Source organism: Notolepis coatsorum, assembly GCF_963971535.1.
Source record: "Notolepis coatsorum genome assembly, chromosome: 9".
NCBI lineage: Eukaryota > Metazoa > Chordata > Actinopteri > Aulopiformes > Paralepididae > Notolepis > Notolepis coatsorum.
In genome coordinates this window covers 49,191,214-49,214,576 of record NC_140173.1, presented here as the reverse complement: position 1 = coordinate 49,214,576, position 23,363 = coordinate 49,191,214, and the positions used below count along the sequence as shown (strand labels likewise).

The 23,363-nt window shown below is 43.9% G+C and overlaps 2 protein-coding genes across 2 annotated transcripts in view; one reads left to right on the top strand and one right to left on the bottom strand.

The window, feature by feature from the left end:
- tm9sf3 (transmembrane 9 superfamily member 3) overlaps positions 1 to 4,063 on the top strand; it is a 56,249-nt gene extending 52,186 nt beyond the window's left edge. The window contains exons 14-15 of the mRNA XM_084321293.1: positions 745 to 821; positions 2,276 to 4,063. Of these exons, the coding sequence (XP_084177419.1) occupies positions 745 to 821; positions 2,276 to 2,343 (145 nt within the window). The 3' untranslated portion in view covers positions 2,344 to 4,063. The remainder of the gene's footprint in view (positions 1 to 744; positions 822 to 2,275) is intronic.
- A 724-nt stretch (positions 4,064 to 4,787) lies between these two features.
- Positions 4,788 to 23,363, bottom strand: part of prdx3 (peroxiredoxin 3) — a 34,579-nt gene continuing 16,003 nt past the window's right edge. The window contains exons 4-7 of the mRNA XM_084320998.1: positions 19,037 to 19,172; positions 17,186 to 17,289; positions 16,141 to 16,306; positions 4,788 to 4,962 (exon numbers count right to left, since the gene is read on the bottom strand). Of these exons, the coding sequence (XP_084177124.1) occupies positions 4,912 to 4,962; positions 16,141 to 16,306; positions 17,186 to 17,289; positions 19,037 to 19,172 (457 nt within the window). The 3' untranslated portion in view covers positions 4,788 to 4,911. The remainder of the gene's footprint in view (positions 4,963 to 16,140; positions 16,307 to 17,185; positions 17,290 to 19,036; positions 19,173 to 23,363) is intronic.

Sequence of the window (23,363 nt, the reverse complement as noted above, 5' to 3'; positions counted from 1 at the left end):
ACCTCATCTCCCCTCCCCCTTCTCAAACCCAGTTGTGTGTGTATTAATTTCATGTGTGTATATATATATATATATATATATATATATATATATATATATATATATATATATATATATATTCTTGTGGTAGGCCTGTCCCGACTAAGAATTTGTATAGTTGACTTTGATTGGCCAAAATTTGCAGATAGTTGACTGGTAGAAATCCAAAAAGAAAATATTATACATTTTCTTTTTTATCATTCCATTTGGGCTGTGGGGGGTGCTTAATGTCTGAAGGAGTCGACTGAAGGCTTCTTGTCCTCTGCAAAAGCATGCAATTGGTCCACTGATAGATACATCTTGATACTTGTCTACTCTAGTGTGTTCATTAGATGGGTGAAATCCTCTTTCGGTGCCTGTTTTCTTAGGCAGTTAGCCGCGCTGGTATGTGCGCTATTAGCGTTAGCCACGCTTCTAAGCCTCTTTGCTTTTGGAAAGAATGATCCCAAAAAAATAATATATATATATATATATATATATTCCATATATATTTCTTTGCCTTTTTTGCATTCAACTAAAGAGGTTGGCAGTCGACTACGGCTCCTTTCTGTCGATTAGTCGACTAATCGAGGTCAGCCCTAGTGTGTACTGAGTTAGTGTGTTGTGTTTATCATATTAATATTTGTTTAAGTATTTGAATAATAAAGGTGCGTGTCAGTAAAGTGAACTCCTCATAACACATGTCCTCCCGTCGTTGTGTCTCAGGATGTACGGCCTGTTCCAGACATCGTTCTACTTCGGCTACATGGCTGTGTTCAGCACATCCCTAGGGATCATGTGTGGTGAGTCTGACGTCCATCTTCATTGAAGTAGTATTCTTAAGAATCTTGCTTAGCAGGAGGAATCTTAGTCGAGCTCATAGTATTCTGGTTCAAAAGGCCATTTAATCGACTAACTCTGGCCTGGGCCAAATAGTATTCACAAAATGAATCTTTGTTTTTAAGGTTAAAGTAATCCAGCGCACACCAGGATCTGATCAGATCATTAATTTCATGTAGTTGTGTATAAAACATAGGAGTTTAACGACTTGTTTTCACATCACGGCTTCTGCTCTAAAGAAGCTGCGATGCAAAAACAACACGCCTGTCCTGTGATGCATAACCAACCCCATCGGGTAGAACAAGGGGGTTAAAACAAAATTTGTTTTAGCATTTAATGCTAAGAATGATTTGAAAAGACTATTTGACCCAGGTCTTTGTTATTCTCAACAACTTGAATAGAAGTACGCTTGAGAGTGTCCTTAACAGCTCAATCACGGTCTGGCATGGAAACTGCACTGCTGAGAGGAAGGCACTCCAGCGAGTGATTAAAACTGCTCAGTACATCTCAGGAGCAGCCTTCCCCTCACTACAGGACATTTACTCTACCAGGGCCACCAGGAGAGCACATAACATAATTAAGGACAGTACACACCCCCAACACAGACTCTTCAACCTCCTGCCATCAGGCAGGCGATACAGGAGTCTGAAAGCCAGGACTACGAGACTGACAAACAGTTTCTACCCACATGCCACCAGGCTTGTGAAATCCAGCTCCTCCACCTAGCCCCCCCCCCCCCCCCCCCCCCCCCCCACACACACACACACCTTTCTGAAACTGATCCCCCCCCCCCCCACCCCGCTTTTGTGCCAGGCAGACACTCTGAACTGACTGCTGCTGTGACCACACTGTCACCCTTCCCCAGAACTATGAATCACTAAAGACACTTTTTAACTGCTGCTGTGACCCACTGTCGCCTCCATTTATATTGTAAACACTCAATCGGAACGTGCAATGTTACTCACTGTGCCTTGTATGTGCATACAGAAGATTACTTTATTGTCAATGTACAATCGAAATTTGTCTTTTCACATATCCCTCCTAGTCCACACTGTCCTACATATCCCATCCTAGTAACACATTCACACAGTCCTCATATCCCTCCTAGTTACACATTCACACAGTCCTCACACATATGCATGACATCAGAGAGGTCAGAGCGCAGGGTTGCCCGCAGTTGCAGTTTTTAGGGTTCAGTGCCTTGCTCAAGGGCACTTAGGCAAGATGGTGGCCACCCTTCAGTCCCCAGCTCACAGCTGGAATACACCAGCAGGGATCAAAACCAGCAGCCTTTCGGTTACTGGCCAGCCTCTTTACCTCTAAGCCATCCTGTCTCCCCAAGAGTAGAAAACAGTAAACTAGAAAACCTGTGAAACTCTGTCAAAACTCATAGTGCAAATCTTCTTTTTTTTTACAGGAGCGGTTGGATACGTGGGAACAAGCGCCTTTGTGAGGAAGATCTACACAAATGTAAAAATTGACTAAAACCTATATAACCTCTGAAACGTATCCTAAACAGCAGCGGCGGCACAAGTCATTTGTTTCTTTCTTTGTTAAAAAGGAGATGGTGGAAAATCTCAACTTTGTACAAATGTCGGTTTTTCCATTTTCGAATGAATTTCAACGCCGCAAAACAAAAGTGAACGAGAGCAAATCTGTGCGGGAAAGAAATCAAAACATTGGTTCTGTTTTTATCAGTTGCTTTCGAAACTAAAATGTTGTTTGGACCCAGTCCTACCTGAGACCAGAGAACACGGATCTTTATTGATGGAATTGTCTAGCTCTCTTCAGTGAAGAGGCCTAAGTGTATTGACAGCCTATGTTCTATTGTACTAGAACATGGGAGAGATGGGGTTTGTGTCCGTGCTCTGACTTAGATCCTATTTTGTATTACCGAGTCACTCTGAATATCGTTACTATATGTATCTCTTTTGGTCTCCATGCATACGACAGCCCACAATCACCCCATCACCTCAGAGTATACGGTAGGTTAATTTAAATTGACATCCACAGCAACGGTGGATCATGTACAAATGATTTTATAAACTCCTTTTAGGAGTCGAAGACCATTCCCCCATATTTTGACAGTTCTTATTCCCTACTACCGGTAGCAGCGATCCATCCACCCCCAGAGGATAAATATTTTAGTCCTACTGTAGTTAACTGTACAGATGAAAGAAAAAAAATTAACGGGGACAGATCAACGGTTGAGGTACAGTATAAATAACAAGATTTTTTTAAAGTGGATGTTTGATGTGATCCCATATTCCCCCCCTTTAGTCTTATGTTTTCTTAAATGTTTGGGTTTGAATGAAGTCTACTTGTAAAGATAATATATGGGTAGGGTGGGAGAAAGAAAAGTGTATATAACCTGAATAATAAAGTACCTTTAGATGTAGATCCCAGATGTATTTTCGTTGTACAGATTTACTACAGGGTGTTCCTTCTTTTTTTTAATGAATCATTCAGTTATAAACAAACTATTTTGTTTTTTTCGTCTTCTTTTTTTTGTTCCGTTTGTGGTGCTCGGGGGCTAGCGGCACTGTTACACCGTGCCTGAAATTGCATGAAGTGTTCACCGAACCATCTGCTCATCGGATTTCATTTTTGTTCAGCACTATGGGGTTCCCCGAGACTTTCCCTGATTGTGAGCCTCTCTCTCTCTCGAGTCTCGAAGGAAAACGAGACGCTTTGACGACTTGCTAAGAAAAAAAGAATGAAAGAAAATAGAGGTGTTGGGAAAAGCCTGCGAACTGACACTTATTAGATTTTTATAATTATTATTTAAAGCTTTAAAAAGGCTCTTCCATTTTCTGGTCAGCCGTTCCCCCCCCCCCCCCCCCCTCTTTATTTTTGTATTACGTTATCTGCATCATTGTGAATGTCGGGAGAAATGAGGCGCTGGCTTGTTTCTGCAAACGTACTGTACAAAGGTTAAATTTATGTACACTTAACTAGATGTTTTCATAACTACATTCAGTGCTGCAGAGTGTTTAAAAAATGCTTTTTTCCCATTTTGTGTAAATACAGTATGTACCTTACATGTATGAGAAGTGGCAATGCCTTTTTTTCTTTTAATTCTACCCCACTGAAGTTGATTTTGGCACCTCCCATGTTGTGTACCATAATGTCTGATTAGACATTTTGAAATCTGCATATTAACTTGCTGTAAAAAGAAACAAAATAAACATGTTTATGTACAGGGGTTATAAGTCATTCTGTCATTGAAGGTGAGCCCACTTTACTTTCACTCGAGTAAATCCAATCTAGGGAACTGTTCACTTAATTTCAATGCAAATATGCTAAGTTTCTTTCTCCCATTTATCTGAACCCTGAAGTCAGTAATTACTTTGAAAGCTTTGCACAGTAAAAACGTGACAAGGTGATGAAAAAGATGCACTTTCAAGGAAGTAATCGGAACCAGCACGACTGGGACCAACAACCACTTGAACAGAACCTTAAGGTCAATGCATTGAGGATGGAACGCTCCCAAGCATTGAAATGGCAGAACTTGTCATTTATTTGGACTCAATTTAATGAGTACTACTGTATTGGGGCATTTATCCAGCCACCGCTGGATGAATTAATAACTATATATATTACTACCGGTACTATATATAAAATGAGCCCCAGTCTACCTCTGTCCTATTACAATCATTTTAGAGCACAAGCAAATGGCTGCGTTCTTCTGCTGCTGTATTTGAAATGATCATACATAGATATGACACTCCTCAATGTCCCAGTGTATTATCAAACTGTACAATAGCTGAATATATGCATTTCCAGAGCAAGTGGAAATGTAAAAAATTATAAAAGAAAATGGAATAAAAACTAGTGTTTCAGCTCTTATGTGAATCAATCAATTACAACCAACACTATGCCAAGTCACAAAAGCTTTAGGTAGCAAGAAATAAATCAATGACAACTCGTACATTTATAAAGAATACATCTTTTATTGTGCGTTAGAGGATGGATGAATCATGTTTTTCAGACTGTACAGTTATATTAACTCTGGATGAGCCACTGGTTTAAGAAGAGCTGTGACGGAGGTTCTCAGTTGACTTTCTCAAAGTACTCCTTGGATCCTTCGGGGGTCGGCTTGATCTGCAAGGCAAACGGGTAGGAAATGAAAATATGTAAATGGTTGAGAAAACGTACTTTCCTTTTTCTCAGTCAAATACAAATAACCTTGCACACATTGATGCTGAAGTGTTTATAAAATTGCATGTATTCATATGTTTCTCTTCAAACAATATTAGAGATAATATGGGGGAAAAAAACATCAATCTTTACTATTATGCACCCTAATACTATGCTACTATTCCTTTTCTTTTTTTAATGACTTTATTGAAGTTTTCTTTTTGCACACAGCACAACAAAAATATTGACATGACATTTGAATCAACATAGGTTGGTCCTGAAAGACAACACACCCCTAGACCACCAACATTAAGACTACAATGACAACACCCCAAAAGGGAGAAAGAAAAAAATAAATGAAAGAATTAAAAGAAATCAACTACACTAAACAGAAAATAAAGCTACATTAATACATAGACCACATCATGTCGACATATACATACTTACATTTTAGGTACTCATTCAAGTTCTTATTCCTGAACCGTACCCTCCCCTCTCTCAGGTCCAGTGTGATCTAAAGTAACTACCTTGGCCACTTTTACGCCTCCAAAGCCTATATGCAAACAGTTGTAACTGAGATAATCATTATGCAACACCGCTGTCTTAGGCAAGTGAGCCCACCACCCCAGTTATAATGAGTGAAACTCCAGGGCCCTCATGTATCAAATTGACGTACGCACAGATATGTGCTTAACCCGTGCGTACAACCATTTCTAAGCAAAGTGTGGGATTTATCTATTTTAACTTGAACTTGACTTTGTGCTTATGTGTACGCACAGCTCTGAGCATGCTTAGCTGACGCCCAGTGGTAGAATATCGTTACTACGCATATGCGCTCCTCAGTTAATGCATTGGTTTCAACGCGGAAATAAGCTTCCGTGCATTACTTCCAACACTGGCGTGTTCAACTTCTGTATGACCCGTAATTCATTATAGTTCATTGTAAAATAGCGACAGTAGTGTAATTATAACTGGCTCATGCGGGAACAATGAAAAGCATACATGCTCTGGACACAGAGCATATATCGTGTAGGGGTGGGAATCACCAGTTTCATCACGATACGATATCGATTCTTTGGACAACGATACGATATTTGCCGATATCACAAAGTCTGCCACGATACGATACGATTCAATTCAGGTGCCTGCGATCGATATGAGGCGATATTATGTGCCCATTTAACACAGTCACATTTAGATCAACTAAAAAAAGGCTACGGAAATATCAATTGATGTATTTATTTTTGAGCTCTTCCAGACATTTAAATGAAAAACAATCACTTTTGTTTTTATATATTGAGCTTTAACACACACACAGACACACACAGACACACACACAGTCCCCCACAGCCCCCACCCCTCCTCCTTCCAAGTCCCCTCTCTCCTCTCCTGTTCTCTCACGGTTAGCTGCTTAGCTTTTAAGCAGCCAACCGTTAGATATTTAACGCGACGTTGGCATAAAGGAATGGCGACGATGCAACGCCTGTTATATGCATTTGACCCGTTGCGGGGAAAAAACTGCACAGACTTATATCGGCTCGCAAAATAGACGCTCTGAGTGCTTTACAGCAGACGCAAACACTGCTGTAATGTCTACACGGAGTTTCACAATACTGGGCGCCGGCGGATATGACTCGCGGGGATTTTCAAAATAAGAGTATCGCAATATGAATCGATCTTTTTACGTTGCGTCGATCCTATTTGATTATTGATAATAGATCGATATATCGATCTGGATCGATGTATTGTCCCACCCCTAATATCGTGTGGGTGATATTACAGAATTTCACTTATTTAGTTTTACAATGTCAAAGCCTAAATCAAAACGTTCCCGTATTTCTGCAATCTATGCGCAAAATAATAACGAGTTGAGTTCTAACAAAGAACGTATTACATGCTGGTAGGCTGATAGAGTAAACTATATGAATATGATCGACAGGGCCGCCTCAGGGGGTGTGCGAGCAGTGCGGTGGCACAGGGCCTCGCGGGAAGGGGGGCCTCGCACAATTTTTTTTTTTTTTTTTTTTTTTTAAATAATTTTTTTTTTTTTTTTTTGTGACTTTTCTTTTAAATTTTTTAAAAAAAAATTTTCGAGGCCCCCCTTCCCGCGAGGCCCTTTTTCATCACAGACCTCAAATCTAGTTTTGCTTATATGCTTATATATTTCACATTAGACACGTTCCTGGCTCTGAGGCTCTGCAGGCAGCAGAATTGGTTTCAATGAGGGGAGGGGTTACAGCCAGGTAAGGTAGCATCTGTTGAGTTCATTGTGTCTGTGTGCGTGCCGGGGGGGGGGGGGGGGGGGGGGGCGTGAACCGACTCATTGCCAGACGTGAGCGATTCGACTCACGATCACGGCAATGAATCGGCTCTTATGAATGAGTCGCTCATGACCGACCCATCACTAGCGTCTGACTATTTCGCGTATGCAGCATTGGAGCCTAGGTTATGCCAGCCAAGATGAAGAGGACATCGTTCGGCAGATGGACTGAAGATGAAAGTTGTTGCATGTTAGACAGTTCAGTCAGGCTAGCCATCCCGGCTAAAGACAGGGACAGCTAGTTAGCTTTAGCTACGTTATAATATTAAGTGTGGTTCAGTCGGGATATAGCCATGATGATGTCGGCTAGTAGCTAGCTTAGCTAAAGGCTAACTAGCGTTAGCTAACCTAGAGACAGCGCGTGCAGCATTGTTATGCCAAGATGAAGAGGATGGTCGTTCGGCAGATGAACTTCGTCAACTCCACGCGGTTGTCTCCATCCTCTTGGACGTTTGGTGAGTTTTTAATGCACTCTATTCTATTCCCGCCGTGGATATCTCTCTCTCTCTCTCTCTCTGGAGCCAAACTGGCCGACTAGCTGTTGTAGTACTAGTAGCTAACGGTGTGTGGCCTGGTGTCAGCACCTGTATTGCTTTTCTCATGTTGTACAGTTTTTCAGTGGTAGCCGCATAGCTTGCTTCTGCGTTAGCTAATGGTTAGCGATAGCCGGGTTGAGCTAACTGTTAGCCAGTTAGCTACGACGTTAGCTGCCGGCTGCGCTCGGCTGGGAACGTTAGTTTGATGCTATCAGTTAGCCTAGAGTTAGCTGTTAGCTTGTGCTACGACCATTGACATTAGCCGTGAGAATAGCAGGGGGTTCTGGCACTCTGACTACGACATCATCTTTGACAGAAGATGTAGTCGGGCCTGCACCATGACAAGGCTCCGGCCATAGCTTCTTTTTGTCCCGCCAGCGAGAGGCCTTTCGTCAACGTGGAGACCTGTGTTGCGGCCTTTCGCCCTGCGTTCCTCGTGCAGGTAAGATGTCATGAGGGGGGGGGGGGGGAAGGGGGGGGCCTCGCGTTTAAATCTCGCACAGGGCCTCGCATTTCTCCCAGGCGGCCCTGATGATCGATATCATATAAATACTGGTCCGTCCGCGAGGATATCGAGGACTCGGATAGCCATTAAGCCATTTGAGAATATAGGCGGCCTATAGCCTATACATATTATTTAATGTTTTCATAAGCGTAAAGATACAACAGCTAGATTAATGATCAAGTTAGTTTACTGTATGCAGGCTTCGCAGGGCTGTGTGATATATATGCGCAAGTTACTGTTGCATAATGTAGGCTGGCTGCTATTATATGTAATTCATAGGCTACCTAATACAAACAACAAAATAGATTGTATCATATGCCTCTACACACATTATATTATACACATCATATTATATCTTGGTTCGGCAGCGCCTCTGTGAACAATCTCTCAGAGTTTGCTCCATCAATAAACGCGCATTTTGGCTGATAATGTGCCGGTGGCCGGAGTCTCATTCAGGCCTAATTGTATTTAATTCAATTGTAATGTTATTACTGGGGTATCTAAAACATCACAATGTAGATCAGGGTTATCCACTGAAGCCATAATGACTCTGATCAGAACCACGGGCTCATGACGAGCGCACACAATAGGCATTGTAGAGCGCAGAGTTGGCGTGCTGAAATTGATTTAATTTCAGTCATTACAGTGCTTAATGTCGGGTCATCTCTTGTCATTTATTTCTGTCAATGTGCTGGTTCTGTAGCAGGACTGGGTCAGTCAACATCCTTGGCTCCCGGCGCACCGAAGATTATACGTTCAATTTGTTGGTTGGACCTCGGGGATCAATCTCGCTCCAGTGAAGTCTCTCAGAGTTCGCTCGGGTTAGTCCACTTTTCCACATTTCATGGGGGTGTTCCATTACCGTATATGGTTAATCGGGGCGGTTCTGGTATGCTAATACTTAAAACAGTGCACGAGCTCAAACGTAGGATCAAAGTCATATTTATCAAGACAGGTGTGCGTAGGACCTGTGTACGCACGGGTGATAAGTCCCGTTTTTTTTGTGCGTGCACACATTCTAAATTATGTGCTTAAGTATGGAAATAGAACATTTTCTACGTCACGTTGATGAATGAGGGCCCAGGGCCCTCATTTATCAACGTGGCGTACGCACAGATATGTGCTTAACCCGTGCGTACGACCATTTCTAAGCAAAGTGTGGGATTTATCAATTTGAACGTGAACTTGACTTTGTCCGTATGTCTACGCACAGCCCAGAGCATGCGTAGCTGACGCCCTGTGGTAGAATATGGGGACTGCAGACGGACGGCATAGCTCTCATCAGTTGCATGCATTAGTTTCAACGCGGAAATAAGCTTCCGTGCATTACTCCCGACACTGCCGCGTGTTCTGTATGAACCTTAATTCATTATAGTTCATTGTGAAATAGCGACAGTAGTGTAATTATAACGGGCTCATGTGCGAACAATAGGTTGGCTTGCTTGTTTGCACGGGGGCAGACGCAGAACACCGACCTCCAAACGCGATTAAATATTGTTTCAAATAAAAAGCGACATACTATTTTGTGTCATGTTTCCAAATAAGATTGGCCACAACGAAATGCTTTCTACTTCAATTTGTTGGTTAGAATAGATTACCTCGCTCCGTTGAAACTTCACTGAGACTAACAGTAAGACAGTTTCTTTTATTTTTTGTGAGCGCGCACAGATGTAATAATAATAGCTTCATTTTATATAGCGCCTTTCAAGAGACCCATGCAAGGTCGCTTTACATAGATAGGGGGGGGAAATAACAAAGTAATAAACATAGTGGACAGACTATGTAAATATGATGATGGGATTCAATAGCCCCTTGCGTGACTGATGCACCGAGTGAATCCAGTCACTTGCTCCTCAATGGGAAACCAACCTAGATTTACCATGAAGGACTGGTTCTGACCGAACCGTTCGTTATACAAGAATCACAGAGACGTTTCAAAGGTACTCACAGTTGCACGAGGGTTTCGGACACAAATACGGGATGGTTTGAAAGCTCGGCGTTGCTAATAAACATTTTAAATATTCTTTATAAACTGGTCAACACTGCATTATTTCCGGCGTTGGGTGCATGATGCGCATGCGCTGTGATCACAACCAGGCAGCCAACGCCGAAAATAATGCCGTTTTGAGCAGTTTATAAAAAATATTTAAATGTTTATTAGCAACGCCGAGCTTTCAAACCATCCCGTATCTCCGTTTGAACCCCTCGTGCAACTCTGAGTACCTTTGAAATGTCTCTGTGATACTTGTATAACGAACGGTTCAGTTAGAACCAGTCCTTCAGGGTAAATCTAGGTTGGTTTCCTATTGAGGAGCAAGTGACTGTGGATTCACTCCGTGCATCACAGTCACGAAAGGGACTAGGGATTCAAGTTCGCGTTTTTATTGATCACATAGGCAGGCTATACATGGCGTATAGGCTACATCATACATGGCAGTGAGATTCATTGTTCTTGTATATGCTCTCGTATTATTGTTTATATAGGCTACCCAATACTGACATCAAAATAGATTGTATGCCTCTAGAAATCATATTCAGCAGGTAGAAAAAAAGACGGAAAATCCGTCGCGATTTGGAATAAAATTTAGGAGAACTTTAATCCCTGGGTATTAATCAAACAAAACAGGAAAAGGCAGTCATATTCCAGCACGGTCTTTATTAGTGTTTTGCGCTGCCCAGGCAGCAATGGTTAATAGATATCATATCCGACATCACCGTACGTGTTCATGTCTGTCAGCCTGTCTCGTATTTCTCCATAACACCCTTCCCTCGGGTCAGTCCACTTTTCCACATTTCATGGGGGTGTTCCATTACCGTATATGGTTAATCGGGGCGGTTCTGGTATGCAAATACTTAAAACAGTGCACGAGCTCCAGCTTAGGAGCAAGGTGATATTTATGAAGACAGGTGTGACCTGTGTACGCACGTGTGATAAATCCAGTTTTTTTTGTGCGTGCACACATTCTAAATTCTGTGCTTAAGAACGAAAATAGAATACTTTCTAAGAAAACTTGATAAATGAGGGCCCAGATATTTCCCCTATTTACTAATGTATTTTTCTCCTTTCTCTACTAAATTAAAATGTATCTTCTCACAGGCAGCTACCCAACCCAGTTCCCCACTCCACTCTTGAAACTATGCTACTATTCTACTACTACCCATCCTGCTAATATGTCTACTCTATACTCAAAGTGTAAAACTCAAGCTTGATACTATGACGAACAATACCCTTAGCTGCCAGAGTTGTACCCCTCCTGACTTGTTCACAATCTGTCGCTTTGGATAAAAGTGTCCGCTAACTGACTACATTGTTTTACATACAGTCAAATCTGCCACCCGTTACTGTTTTACTTAAGGGACGTGCAACAAACAATATTATTTTTTTCACATATCTCAATCAATCAATCAAATCCTTTATTTAACCAGATAAGCATCATTGAGATTAAAATCTCTTTTTCAAGAGCGATCTGGCCCATATAACCTTTATTTACCCAGGCAAGCAAGTAAGAACAAATTCTGATTTAATTTATTGTCAAAAGTATGCATAATGTTGTGTTAATTCCACAACAAGAGATATGTAATGTTAATTACCTGAAATTATTCCATTTGGGGGGGGAGGGGGGGGGACCCTGCATATATCGCTATCGGTTGATATCGGTATCGGAAATTAAGAGTTGGACAATATCGGTATAGGTAAAAAAGCCAATATTGAGCATCCGGTGACGGTCGCCCCACTATGTAAATAGATGGTAAATGGACTGCAGTGCATTTATATACTTTTATCCAAAGCACTTTACAACTTGCGTCTCACGTTCAACCTGGAACCATGAAGAGCATAGAACCCTGGTATTCTGACGTGATGACCCTTCCTTCCTTTATAGTGTCCTTTGTATTCTGGCATGATGATCACCCTTCCTTCTTCTAGTTTCCTTGTTATAGAACGCTGGTATTCTGATGTGATGACCCTTCCTTCTTTTATAGTTTCCTTGGTATTCTAACATGATGACCCTTCCTTTTTTTTATCCACTTTTTCTCCTCTATTTTTCTCCCATCCCAATTTCGCTGTGCCAATTCTCCCCTCCCCTGTCTTGAACATTGCTCGCATATGCCCCCCACTGGCCGGTTGTAGGGAGGATAGAAGCCTTGCATCTTTTCACCTGCCAGCGCGGACTCTCATTGGTGAGGTGTAACGTGTGGGAGGCTCACACTACCCCCGCCATTTCCTGTCTCTGCTGTGCAGGCGTCCCCCAACCGACCACCCATCGACTTCCACCCGCTAACTCTGCCAATTGAGTTAGTATGACGGCCGGACCAAGCCGGAGGCAACGCTGACAGCCGGATCCGAACCCGGTGTCTTGCGTTGGTGACGAGCGCAATGTCCGCTGCGCCACCCAGCCGCCCGACCCTTCTTTTATAGTTTCCTTGGTATTCTGACGTGATGACCCTTCCTTCTTTTATAGTTTGCTTGGTATTCTGACATGATGACCCTTATTTTATAGTGTCCTTGGTCCTGTCCTAGCAATGCCTAAAAACATTATATAGCTTTGGCCTATATACCGTAATAAACAAATTTAAAAAAAAGATTAGAAGGGAAATATAACTTGGGTAACTTGCAAATTTCTCTACCGTCTCTCCACGTGACCCACTCTCGTTTGTGAGGGTTCTGCTTACGTGACATGAAGCTGAATTCTCATCGGCAGCACTTTGGAAGCTGCAGCCGAGGTCCTTTGAGCGCAGCAGTTTTGCGCGGTGCGCCACGCCAAGGGCCCCTAGTGGGGCACCAGCGCTCTCCCCAAGGGCGCCTAGTGGGGCACCAGCGCTCTGCCCAAGGGCGCCTAGTGGGGCACCAGCGCTCTCCCCACGCCAAGGGCGCCTAGCGGGGCACCAGCGCTCTCCCCAAAGACTGAATACTCATGCAGACACGCTATAGATCAGGGGTCGGGAACCTATGGCTCGCAAGCCATATATGGCTCTTCTGGTGACAGCATATGGCTCCCAGAATCTTTTGAGTAAAAAAAAAAATTTTTTTTTGTAATACTTGTGGTATTTCTTAATAATACTGTGTCATTTTAAAGTAAACAGAAATTAGTTTTGAAGATACAGCCAATAGTATCTGTAGCTGAAGATATAGCAAGCAGAGCTGGCGAGGGAACACAAGTGGACAGAAATTAAAAATCTTCAACCTGAAGACCAGCTGATTCTTAAAACTTGGAACGAGCTTCCTGTGACATACCACACAATGCAGCGTGAGTATTGCCGTATTGACCATGTTTGGCTCTACATATGCATGTGGGCAGTCATTCTCGCATATGAGGAACATTAAGACCAACCTACGCTCACGTTTAACTGATGGAAGCCTCAACGCCTGCATGAAGCTCAACCTCACCACGTATGAACCAGATTACAAGGCCATCAGCAAAACCATGCAGCACCAGAAGTCGCATTAAAAGTAAGACATATTTAATTTATTATACGTTAAAAATACTATATGGCTCTCAATGAAATATATTTAGAAATATTTGGCTTTTATGGCTCTCCTAGTCAAAAAGGTTCCTGACCCCTGCTATAGATGGAAACCTTATATTACCAAAAGCTATGCATGAATGGAATTCACTCATTTGACAGATCGCACAAGAAATCAGTAAAATATGATTTTAAATGTTATTAAAACAGCATCTTTTCCAAGCGATGTTTTAACAAATGTAAAAACTATTGAAATGTATGAAAGTCTTTGTTTTTCAAATGCGATTGTAAAGGCGAGTTACAATTATGAGGTCAAATACTCTGTACTCTGACTTATGCATTGCAACAACATTTTACATGATTTGTGGAGCTCCCTCTGGTGTTGTGATCGTGGTATTCACTGACCTTTGGGAAGTATTTTGACATGTACATGGGTACCTTGGTCGTGTAGTGTATCTTGTAGACCAGGCCCATTGCAAGTTGCTGTACTCTGTCGTCTACTCTAAGCCATCCTAGGTTGGCAAAGTGTGCAGGGGTGAGGTGGGTTCTAGGAGTCAGGTCAAGCAGTAGTCTGACTAGTTTGTTTTGAGATGTTTGTAATTTGGTTTTTAGTGCCTTTGAGGTGCTTTGGTACCATGAGGTGCAAGCATAGTCGTAGTACCATTGAATGAGTGCTCCTGCCAGAGTCTTCAGGGTATTCTTGTTTACCAGGGAGGAGATCCGGTACAAGAATCGAGTTCGTTGATTGACTTTTTTTTATTACATTGGATGCCATTTTGTCACAGGAAAGATTAGCCTCTAGGATGGAACCCAGGTAGGTAATATCATCTTTCCTTGTGACAATATTGTCACCCACTGTAACTGAGAAGCCGTCGGTCTTGCTGAGTTTGTTATTTGAACCGAAGAGAATGGACTCTGTTTTGCCCATGTGTAATGATAGTTTGTTGTCGGCGAGCCATATGCAGATTTTGCCTAGTTCCGAGCTGAGGGTTTTTTCAACCTGTAACTTGTTCTTGTCAGAGACCAGCAGGGCTGAGTCGTCCGCAAACAGGAACAAGTTGCAGTCACAAGCTGACGACATGTCATTTGCATAAATTAGGAACAGTAGTGGTCCTAGTATGCTTCCTTGTGGAACACCACAGTTCACTGTGAGGGGGGGGGGGGATCTTGTGTTTGTGTGTGTGTGTACTAGTCCAAGTCTCTAGTCCTTTGTCATGTTTACTTGTAAGGATATGTTATGATGTAAGTATTGTGTGTGTGTGCGTACTAGTCCAAGTCTCTAGTCCTTTGTCATGTTTACTTGTAACTAGGATATGCTATGATGTAAGTAGTGTGTGTGTGTGTGTGTGTGTGTGTGTGTACTAGTCCTTTGTCCCGTTTACTTGTAATGTTGTGATGCTGTAGCTAATTGGGGATCCTAATAAACTAAAGTAAACAAAGTGATTCAAATATCTGCGTTTCTTCTTGACCTGTAAAGCACATGGCGGCAATTCCATGTGATTTCAGGCTATACAAATACATTTGATTTGATTTATAGTTTGTATAGATTGTTGTGTATTGTTGTTTACAAATTACTACGGTTGAGCTGGGAAAACAAGCATCTCACGTTTTTCTGAATATATGTACATAAAAACAATTTTTTTAAAGCTGTGACAATAAAATGATCTGAATATGACTGAAAAAAGATTCCTTGGCCAACCTATCCTCTAGGTTTGTGACAAATCAGTTCAATAGTAACAGCAACAATCACCAATATAAAACAATTATATTTCCCTCAAAAACACCCAATTTTTATGTAACTTGCATCCATCTGACAATAATATATAATATGAATTGAAATAATTTACATCAGCTTAAAAAGCTGACTAAACTAAAACAGTGGATCAGCTGAGTGGGTTTATCCTCCGCAACATCCCCAGACACGACCGATTACAATACCGCCTTGTGCTCCACATGACTGTGTAGGAAACAAGGAAACTATAAAAGAAGGAAGGGTCACATCACGTCACTATGTAGCGTCTGAACACGTGGTCCCAAGTGTGAAAATGTTCAGTTCAGCCCGACTAAACAGGTGTTAAACAGGTTATTACCTCAATGTCCGAATCATCTGCAATCTGTTGCATTGTTAACTAGCTAACGTTTGATATATCGGTTGATGTATATTTCCCCAGATAACTGGTATATTTTGAATTTTAATACAGGCTTCAATAGAACCGACACCAAAGTTTGGCACCAAGCAGAGCATAGAACGCTGGTGTTCTGACGTGATGACCCTTCCTTCTTTTATAGTTTCCTTGGTAGGACAGGGTGGTCTTTACCGTGGGGGAGTCTGGGGTCCAGCTGGCGGGGCACACCTCCCCGTGGCTCTCCACGAACTGGAAGGCCTTCACCAGGCGCAGGGTCTCCTCCACGCAGCGGCCCACCGGCAGGTCGTTCACGCTCATGTGCTTCACCACGCCGTGCGGGTCGATGATGAACAGGCCCCTGGAGGACGCGGAGGACAGTGTGGCGCCGTTTAAGTTTACATTTTTCTTTTCTTTTCATGTTTTACATAATCTTTTTTTTACGTTTTGCATATATTTGTATATATACACAGGGTTCCCACAGACATTGGAAAATGAAATTCAAGGACTTTCAAGTACTTTTCCAAGCACTATTTTTCATTTAAAAAAGGGGATTTAAAATGATACAATTCACTTTTAAATGCTGTTTTTTATAGATTATTTTTTATCAATATTTATGGCTTAAAACAAAGTTAGTTACACTTTAAATAAAATAAAAACTTTCAATATGAATGCTTGATTTGAATTAAGGACTTTTTAAGCACCTTGTTAAAAAATTGGCTGCTTTCAAGGAATTCCAAGGTTGATTGATTTGTTTTTGTTTTATTTACATGTTCGAAATAAAGATTTCCAATCAAATCAAATGGACTGCATTCATATAGCACTTTCTCCCAAAGCGCTTTACATCTTATGCCTCACATTCCCACACCGACGGTGGAGGCGGCCGTGCAAAATGCCGACATTCTCATCAGGAGCAGTTAGGTGGTTAAGTGTCTCGACAAGGTGCCGAGAGGAGCCGGAATCTAACCGGGAACCTTCTGATTACCAGACGACCGCTCTACCTCCTGAGCCACTGTCGCCTGTGGCTTAGTCTACACAGTACGTTTTTACCGTATAAGTAACATCGCATTTATATGCATGTGTAAAAACAAAGAAGAATTATATATATATTTTCATACATTTTTTTTTTTTTCTTATCGAAAGTGAATGGTTTTTAGACTGATTCTCACTGTGTATAGATACTGGATTGTGAACGACTGAACAGTGTATAAATACTTAATCTCAAGGTGATGATCGGTACCTCAGTGCGATGCCTGGAGGGTCCAGAAGAACTCCGTAGTCCCTGGAGATCTGCTTATTCAGGTCAGCGAGCAGCGGGATGTGGATGTGGCCCAAGCCTCCAGCCTGAACACAACGTACCACAGACTTTTATTAGCTTATGACACTATTATCATACTATTAGAATAAGTCCACGCTTTTGTGGCTCCTACGGCATTTTTGCCTCGATACAAGATCAGACTGTTTTTCCATATACGCTACTTTTAGAGATAATTGTATATGAACTTGTAATTTTAGAGATCATTGGAAGAGGTTCAATTCATCAATCAATCAAATGTATTTGTATAGCATCATCAATATCATCAATTACATAGGGCTCCCAGTCTACCTGAGAATGTACCTTAACCCTTTCTCTGCCACGCTTATATCCATCAATGTTTGATCACTGCCAGCTCTATTTGTCTATAGAGATGTTCACCTACTTTGCAGCGCTATAACTTTTTAAATTGTATTGCTAAATTGACATTACTATGGCCCATTCAACATCGATTATCTATTGTTCAGGGTGTAGTAACGTTTTACTTTTTCATTCACACATTCATACTAAAATACCGTCTAGAGTATAAATATGTTTTTATCGTTTTCTGCAGTAATTCATAGAACGTGGGTTATAGCCATTTATGCATATATTAGATCATCAAATGCAGTTTGATAGCGATTGACGCCAGATTAAAAATTTCAATTGTACAAGGTCCTAAACGTCATGACTCATCATCTGCTGGTGACCGGAGGGGTGGGGGGTCGTTTATAATTCAATGACCGACGTTAAATGATTTATGTAGTATGGGTGATATATTGATCAGAGCAGTTAAAGAAAAACGCTGAAACTCACCCAGTCTCCTTGTAGCGTTGGGCGATGAGAGTGGAGCAAAAAGTTTGCTATTATGGGATGTTGATCTAGATGAACCATTTCCCGGGTTGTATAATAATATATATGTCCAAATAACGTTGTTTATTGAGTTATGGCAACCGATCGATTATCCAGTGTGTCAAGATGGAGTCCCGGGAGCGATCGCGAGTGGCGGACAGAATAGGGGGGACACCAAGCACTTCCGGCCCCACTTACCCACTTCCGGTTTGGCGATCGGCCACCAGGTGGCGATATTGAACCGTTGGAGAGTTGAGTGGAGATCCCCAGCACCAGTCAAGGATCCGTCGGTGAAATATGATTACCATGACATATTTTTGAAATATTGATCTCAAAGACGCTGTAAAACGTCATTGGCAGATTACGCATGGCGAGGAATGACATCTTAACACGTCATTGGCGATTAAAGGGTTAAAACACCTCGTCGATGCTCAGAACTCACCCATCTGATGAAAGATCAGGCGTGCTAACCTTTGCGTTGACCTTTAGAATTGCTTCATTGTGCCATACATAGGGATGTCTATGGTGACACAATCTAGCGCAAAAGCACAACGAAGAACCAACAATTTTATGGAACTATCAAGCCACTTGACAACAGTGTCGACCCGCGTTTAGCACGTCATTTTCATCAGAGGTGAGTTACAAGGTGTAAAAAGGTTTTTTTCAGAGACATTTTCAGATGGACTGGAAGTCTATGGAGGCAATAAATTGCCCCAAAAAGTATTACCCCTCATTCATTGGTCTATATGCATGTGAAACAATTCCTCTGTGTCTATAGAGGTAACGTGCAGTTTGCAACACCTGGTGTTGCTTAGTAAGCCCATCTGTGACTGAAGCTCCATTCCACAGACTCTGCCTTTATGATATTTATGAAATCCTATCAAGGCAGGAATGACACATGATCCTCTTCAAAGGATCAAAAACAAGAAGGGTGAACAGGAGTACCTTGCGTGGGGTGTTAATCCAGGCCAGGTGGGTAAAGTGAGAGTCCACTGACACCCCCACCACCTCGCAGTTGATGTCATGGAACTCGCTGGCCTTGTCGCTGAAGGAGATGATCTCTGTCGGACATACAAACGTGCTGCGGAACAAGGACAAAGAAACAGACATGTGACTAAATGTAGTTTAGTTTAGGATCCCCAGTTACAGCATTGCAGGAGCTGTTCTTCCTGGGGTCCACAAAGGAAACTTACATTGTGACCGTGCAACATAATACTTTAACATTACAAGTAAACAGGACAAAGGACTAGCACACACACAGTAATACATCATAACATGACATTACAAGTAAACAGGACAAAGGACTAGTACACAAACAGACATAATAGTTACATCATAACACGACATTACAAGTAAACAGGACAAAGGATTAGTACACACATATATACACACAGTAATACTTACATCATAACATTACAAGTAAACAGGACAAAGGACTAGTACACACACACAACTTGCATCATAACATTACAAGTAAACGGGACAAAGGACTAGTACACACAATACTTACATCATAACATTACAAGTAAACGGGTAGTACGTACACACTAACATATAACATTACAAGTAAACGGGTAGTACGTACACACACTAACATAACATTACAAGTAAACGGGACAAAGGACTAGTACACAAACAGACATAATAGTTACACTTACATCATAACATGACATTACAAGTAAACGAGACAAAGGACTAGTAGTACACACACACAATACTTACATCATAACATTACAAGTAAACGGGACAAAGGACTAGTAGTACACACTGTGGCAACCCCAAGCCACCCCTGGGCTTGGTGATTGATGGGCGTTACGTGGCGACCCAATGGCTGGGCACTGCCCATGTTTGGGCGTCCGCTTCCGGACGCACCTGTCACTAGAGACTCATCAGAAGTGATTATGTGATTATCGAATCACGGCGCGGTGCACCTGTTGAGGAGGGGGGACTTAACGGAGCCGAGGAGCCTCCTCTCAGTGCCCCGTAGCAGCGCAAGGCGAGAGGCCACAGAGCGGAGACGCCGCCCGGCCGACAGATCCGCCAGCAAGCGAGCATTGTTTAAATAGAAAATAAAGAGCATGATTTTGGGAACTGCAACCTGTCCGTGTGTCGTTTATTCTGCCACCCCTACACCTGGAATTGCCACAGTGGTGGATAATGCGGGCATAGTCTACTGGCAATAAGGGGTGCAGAATAAACAACAATAGACTTTATCGAAGTAGAATAAAAGAAAAAAAAAAAAATATATATATATATATATATATATATATATATATAATAACGAAAAGAAGCATGGACGCGCTGGTGCAGCAGCTCGTACAGGCGAACCTGGAACAACAGGCCCGGCATGAAGAGGCCCTGCAAGAACAGAGGAAACAGACGGGGATGATCCAAGCGGAGCTCCAGCGGATGGCCTCTCACCGGCGGGACGAAGGGCCCGCAGGGACGCGGCCTAACCCCGGGCGCTTCATCCCCAAGCTGACGGAGCAGGAGGATGTAGAATCTCCTAGCGTTTGAGCGCACCGCCGGCCGGGAGGGCTGGCCAGAGGACGACTTGGGGGGGGGGGGGGGGGGGGGGGGGGGGACTGCTGGCCCCCTTCCTGTCGGGTAATGCGCAAAAGGCCTACCAGGACCTGCCACCGGAGCAAGCCGAGAACTACACTCGGCTAAAGCAGGAGATTTTGTCCCGTGCGCAGCGGTTCCATGACTGGGTGTATGACGCACAGGCCTCCCCGCGCTCCCAGATGCACGACCTAGTCCGCATAAGCCGAGCCTGGCTAATGACCGACCCCGGAGGGCCCACGGTCTTGGAACGGATTGTTATGGACCGCTTTGTCAGAGCACTCCCTTATGACACGAAGAAGCAGGCGAGTCAGGCAGACGCCCGCTCCATGGAGCAGCTAGTGAATATTGTGGAGGCCCACCAGGTAACGCGGGACTTACTCAAAGGGGGGCGAGGGGAAAAGCCAGAGCGGCTAAGAGCGAGGAGGGGTCCCGACGAGCCCAGCTCAAGGGGCCGGGTAGGGAACGCAGGTGATCCCGAACTCCCCCGAAGAAGACCGCTGTTTGACCAGGACCAAAGACGCTGCTATGACTGCGGCGAGCCATGGCATCTCTCGTGGAACTGCCCAGGCCGGGATGTGTCCATGCCATCGGCGGCAGCTTCAGACCCCCGCGGAAAGACGTGCAATTATGGTGCAGCCTGTTGGGCCCATAAGGAAACATCAGCGACACTTTTACCCGTGCGCGTCAACGACGAAGATGCAGTAGCGCTCCTGGACTCGGGTAGTGTCATAACGCTGGTTCAGCCCCATTTGGCACACTGCGACGCAGAGGCTCCGCAAGTGTCAGTGTCCTGTGTGTACGGGGACACAAAATTGTATCCCACAGCGCAGATAACCCTGACAACCACCAAGGGGGTCTGCTCGATGACAGCCGGCGTGATACCCAACCTGCCGGTAGCGCTGCTGATTGGTCGAGACTGCCCCCTGTATCGCCAGCTGTGCTCAGCCGTCATCTCCCCACGCACCCCACCCTCCACGGGTAAACCGAGGAAGAGGAAAGGATTACGTCAGCCGAAGGTGTGTGCTCTGAATGTAACGGGGAGTGAGACTGAGACGGCCTCAGATGTGGGTGACGACGCGCCGGAGCCCCTGAATATAACGGGGAGTGAGACGGAGACGGCATCAGGTGTGGGTGACGACGCGCCGGCGCCCCAAGCGGGCCCCGAGACGGATAGCAGTGACGAGGAATATCAAAACCGTAGATGGAAATCCAGTGGAGGGGGTGAGTAACCTGTCATATCCTCACTTTGCAATAAAAAAACAACTGCTGTACCAAGTCGTAAAAAAGAATGATGAGGTTAAAGATCTATTGCTGGGGGAGCTCCAGTAGCTCACCGCGTACCTCGAACGCTATTTCGGCGTCTGGGACAACCGTGCGCGTCACGGATCTGGGGTAGCGAGTTCGACTCCCGGACAAGCCGTACTTTCTCAGAGTGTCTTTCCCCCCATCTGTACCCCCATTTCAACCTGTTTCTGTCTGTCATACTTGACCAGAAAAAAGCGATAAACGCAAAAAGAACCAGCTGACTGGTCAAAGTAAAAAAAAAATGTAAAATATCTATTGCTGGTGCCGAAATTCTTTATTCCCACTGTACTCCAGCTAGCGCATTCACATATCCTCGGAGCGCACCTGGGCGTGGACAAAACCATGGAGCGCATAAAGGCGCGTTTCCATTGGCCGGGCATGAAGGGGGCGGTAGAGTACTACTGCAGGAGCTGCCCAGAGTGTCAACGTGCAGCACCAAAGGTACACTATAAAAATCCTCTGATCCCACTGCCCATCATTGAGACCCCATTCTCAAGAATTGCCCTCGACGTGGTGGGCCCTCTAGTCAAATCGTCCCGAGGCCACCAGTATATACTGGTAATCATAGATTATGCAACACGTTACCCCGAAGCCATCCCGTTATGCACGGTGACGGCCAAAATTGTGGCACGGGAGCTCTTTCATTGGTTTAGTCGGGTGGGAATTGCCGACTCCATTCTCACTGATCAGGGCTTGTGCTTTATGTCGCGGGTCATGAAAGAAATGTGCAAACTAATGAAAGTGGAACAGCTGCGAACCTCCATATACCATCCACAGACGGATGGGCTGTGCGAACACTTCAACAAAACACTGAAAAGCATGCTAAGAAAGGTGATGGAGAAGGATGGGAATAATTGGGATCAGTTGTTGCCCTTTCTGATGTTCTCTGTGCGTGAGGTCCCACAGGCTTCCACTGGCTTCTCGCCGTTTGAGCTGCTCTACGCCCGCAAGCCGCGGGGTCTCCTGGACATCGCAAAGGAGATTTGGGAGGAACAGCCGTCGCCCCACCAGTCTCTCATAGAGCATGTGCAGGATGAGAGACAGGATGAAGGCGCTCTGGCCAGTGGTGAGAGAACATATGCAACAGGCCCAAGACGCACAGAAGCGCATTTATGACCGGGGCGCACAGCCACGGGAGTTTAATGTGGGGGACCGGGTCCTCTTACTGGTTCCGACAGCAGAGTGCAAATTCCTAGCCAAATGGCAGGGACCCTACGACATAATCGAAAAAGTGGGTCCCGTCAACTACAAGGTCCACCAGCCCGACCGTAGGAAGCATCGACAGTTATACCATGTTAACCTGTTGAAGAAATGGCATGCCCGGGATGTGTTGCTCTCGCCCCCCCCTCTCCCCCCTTTTGCGCAGCAGGTGGCAGAGGCGGCCGATGTTCCCATCGGGGAA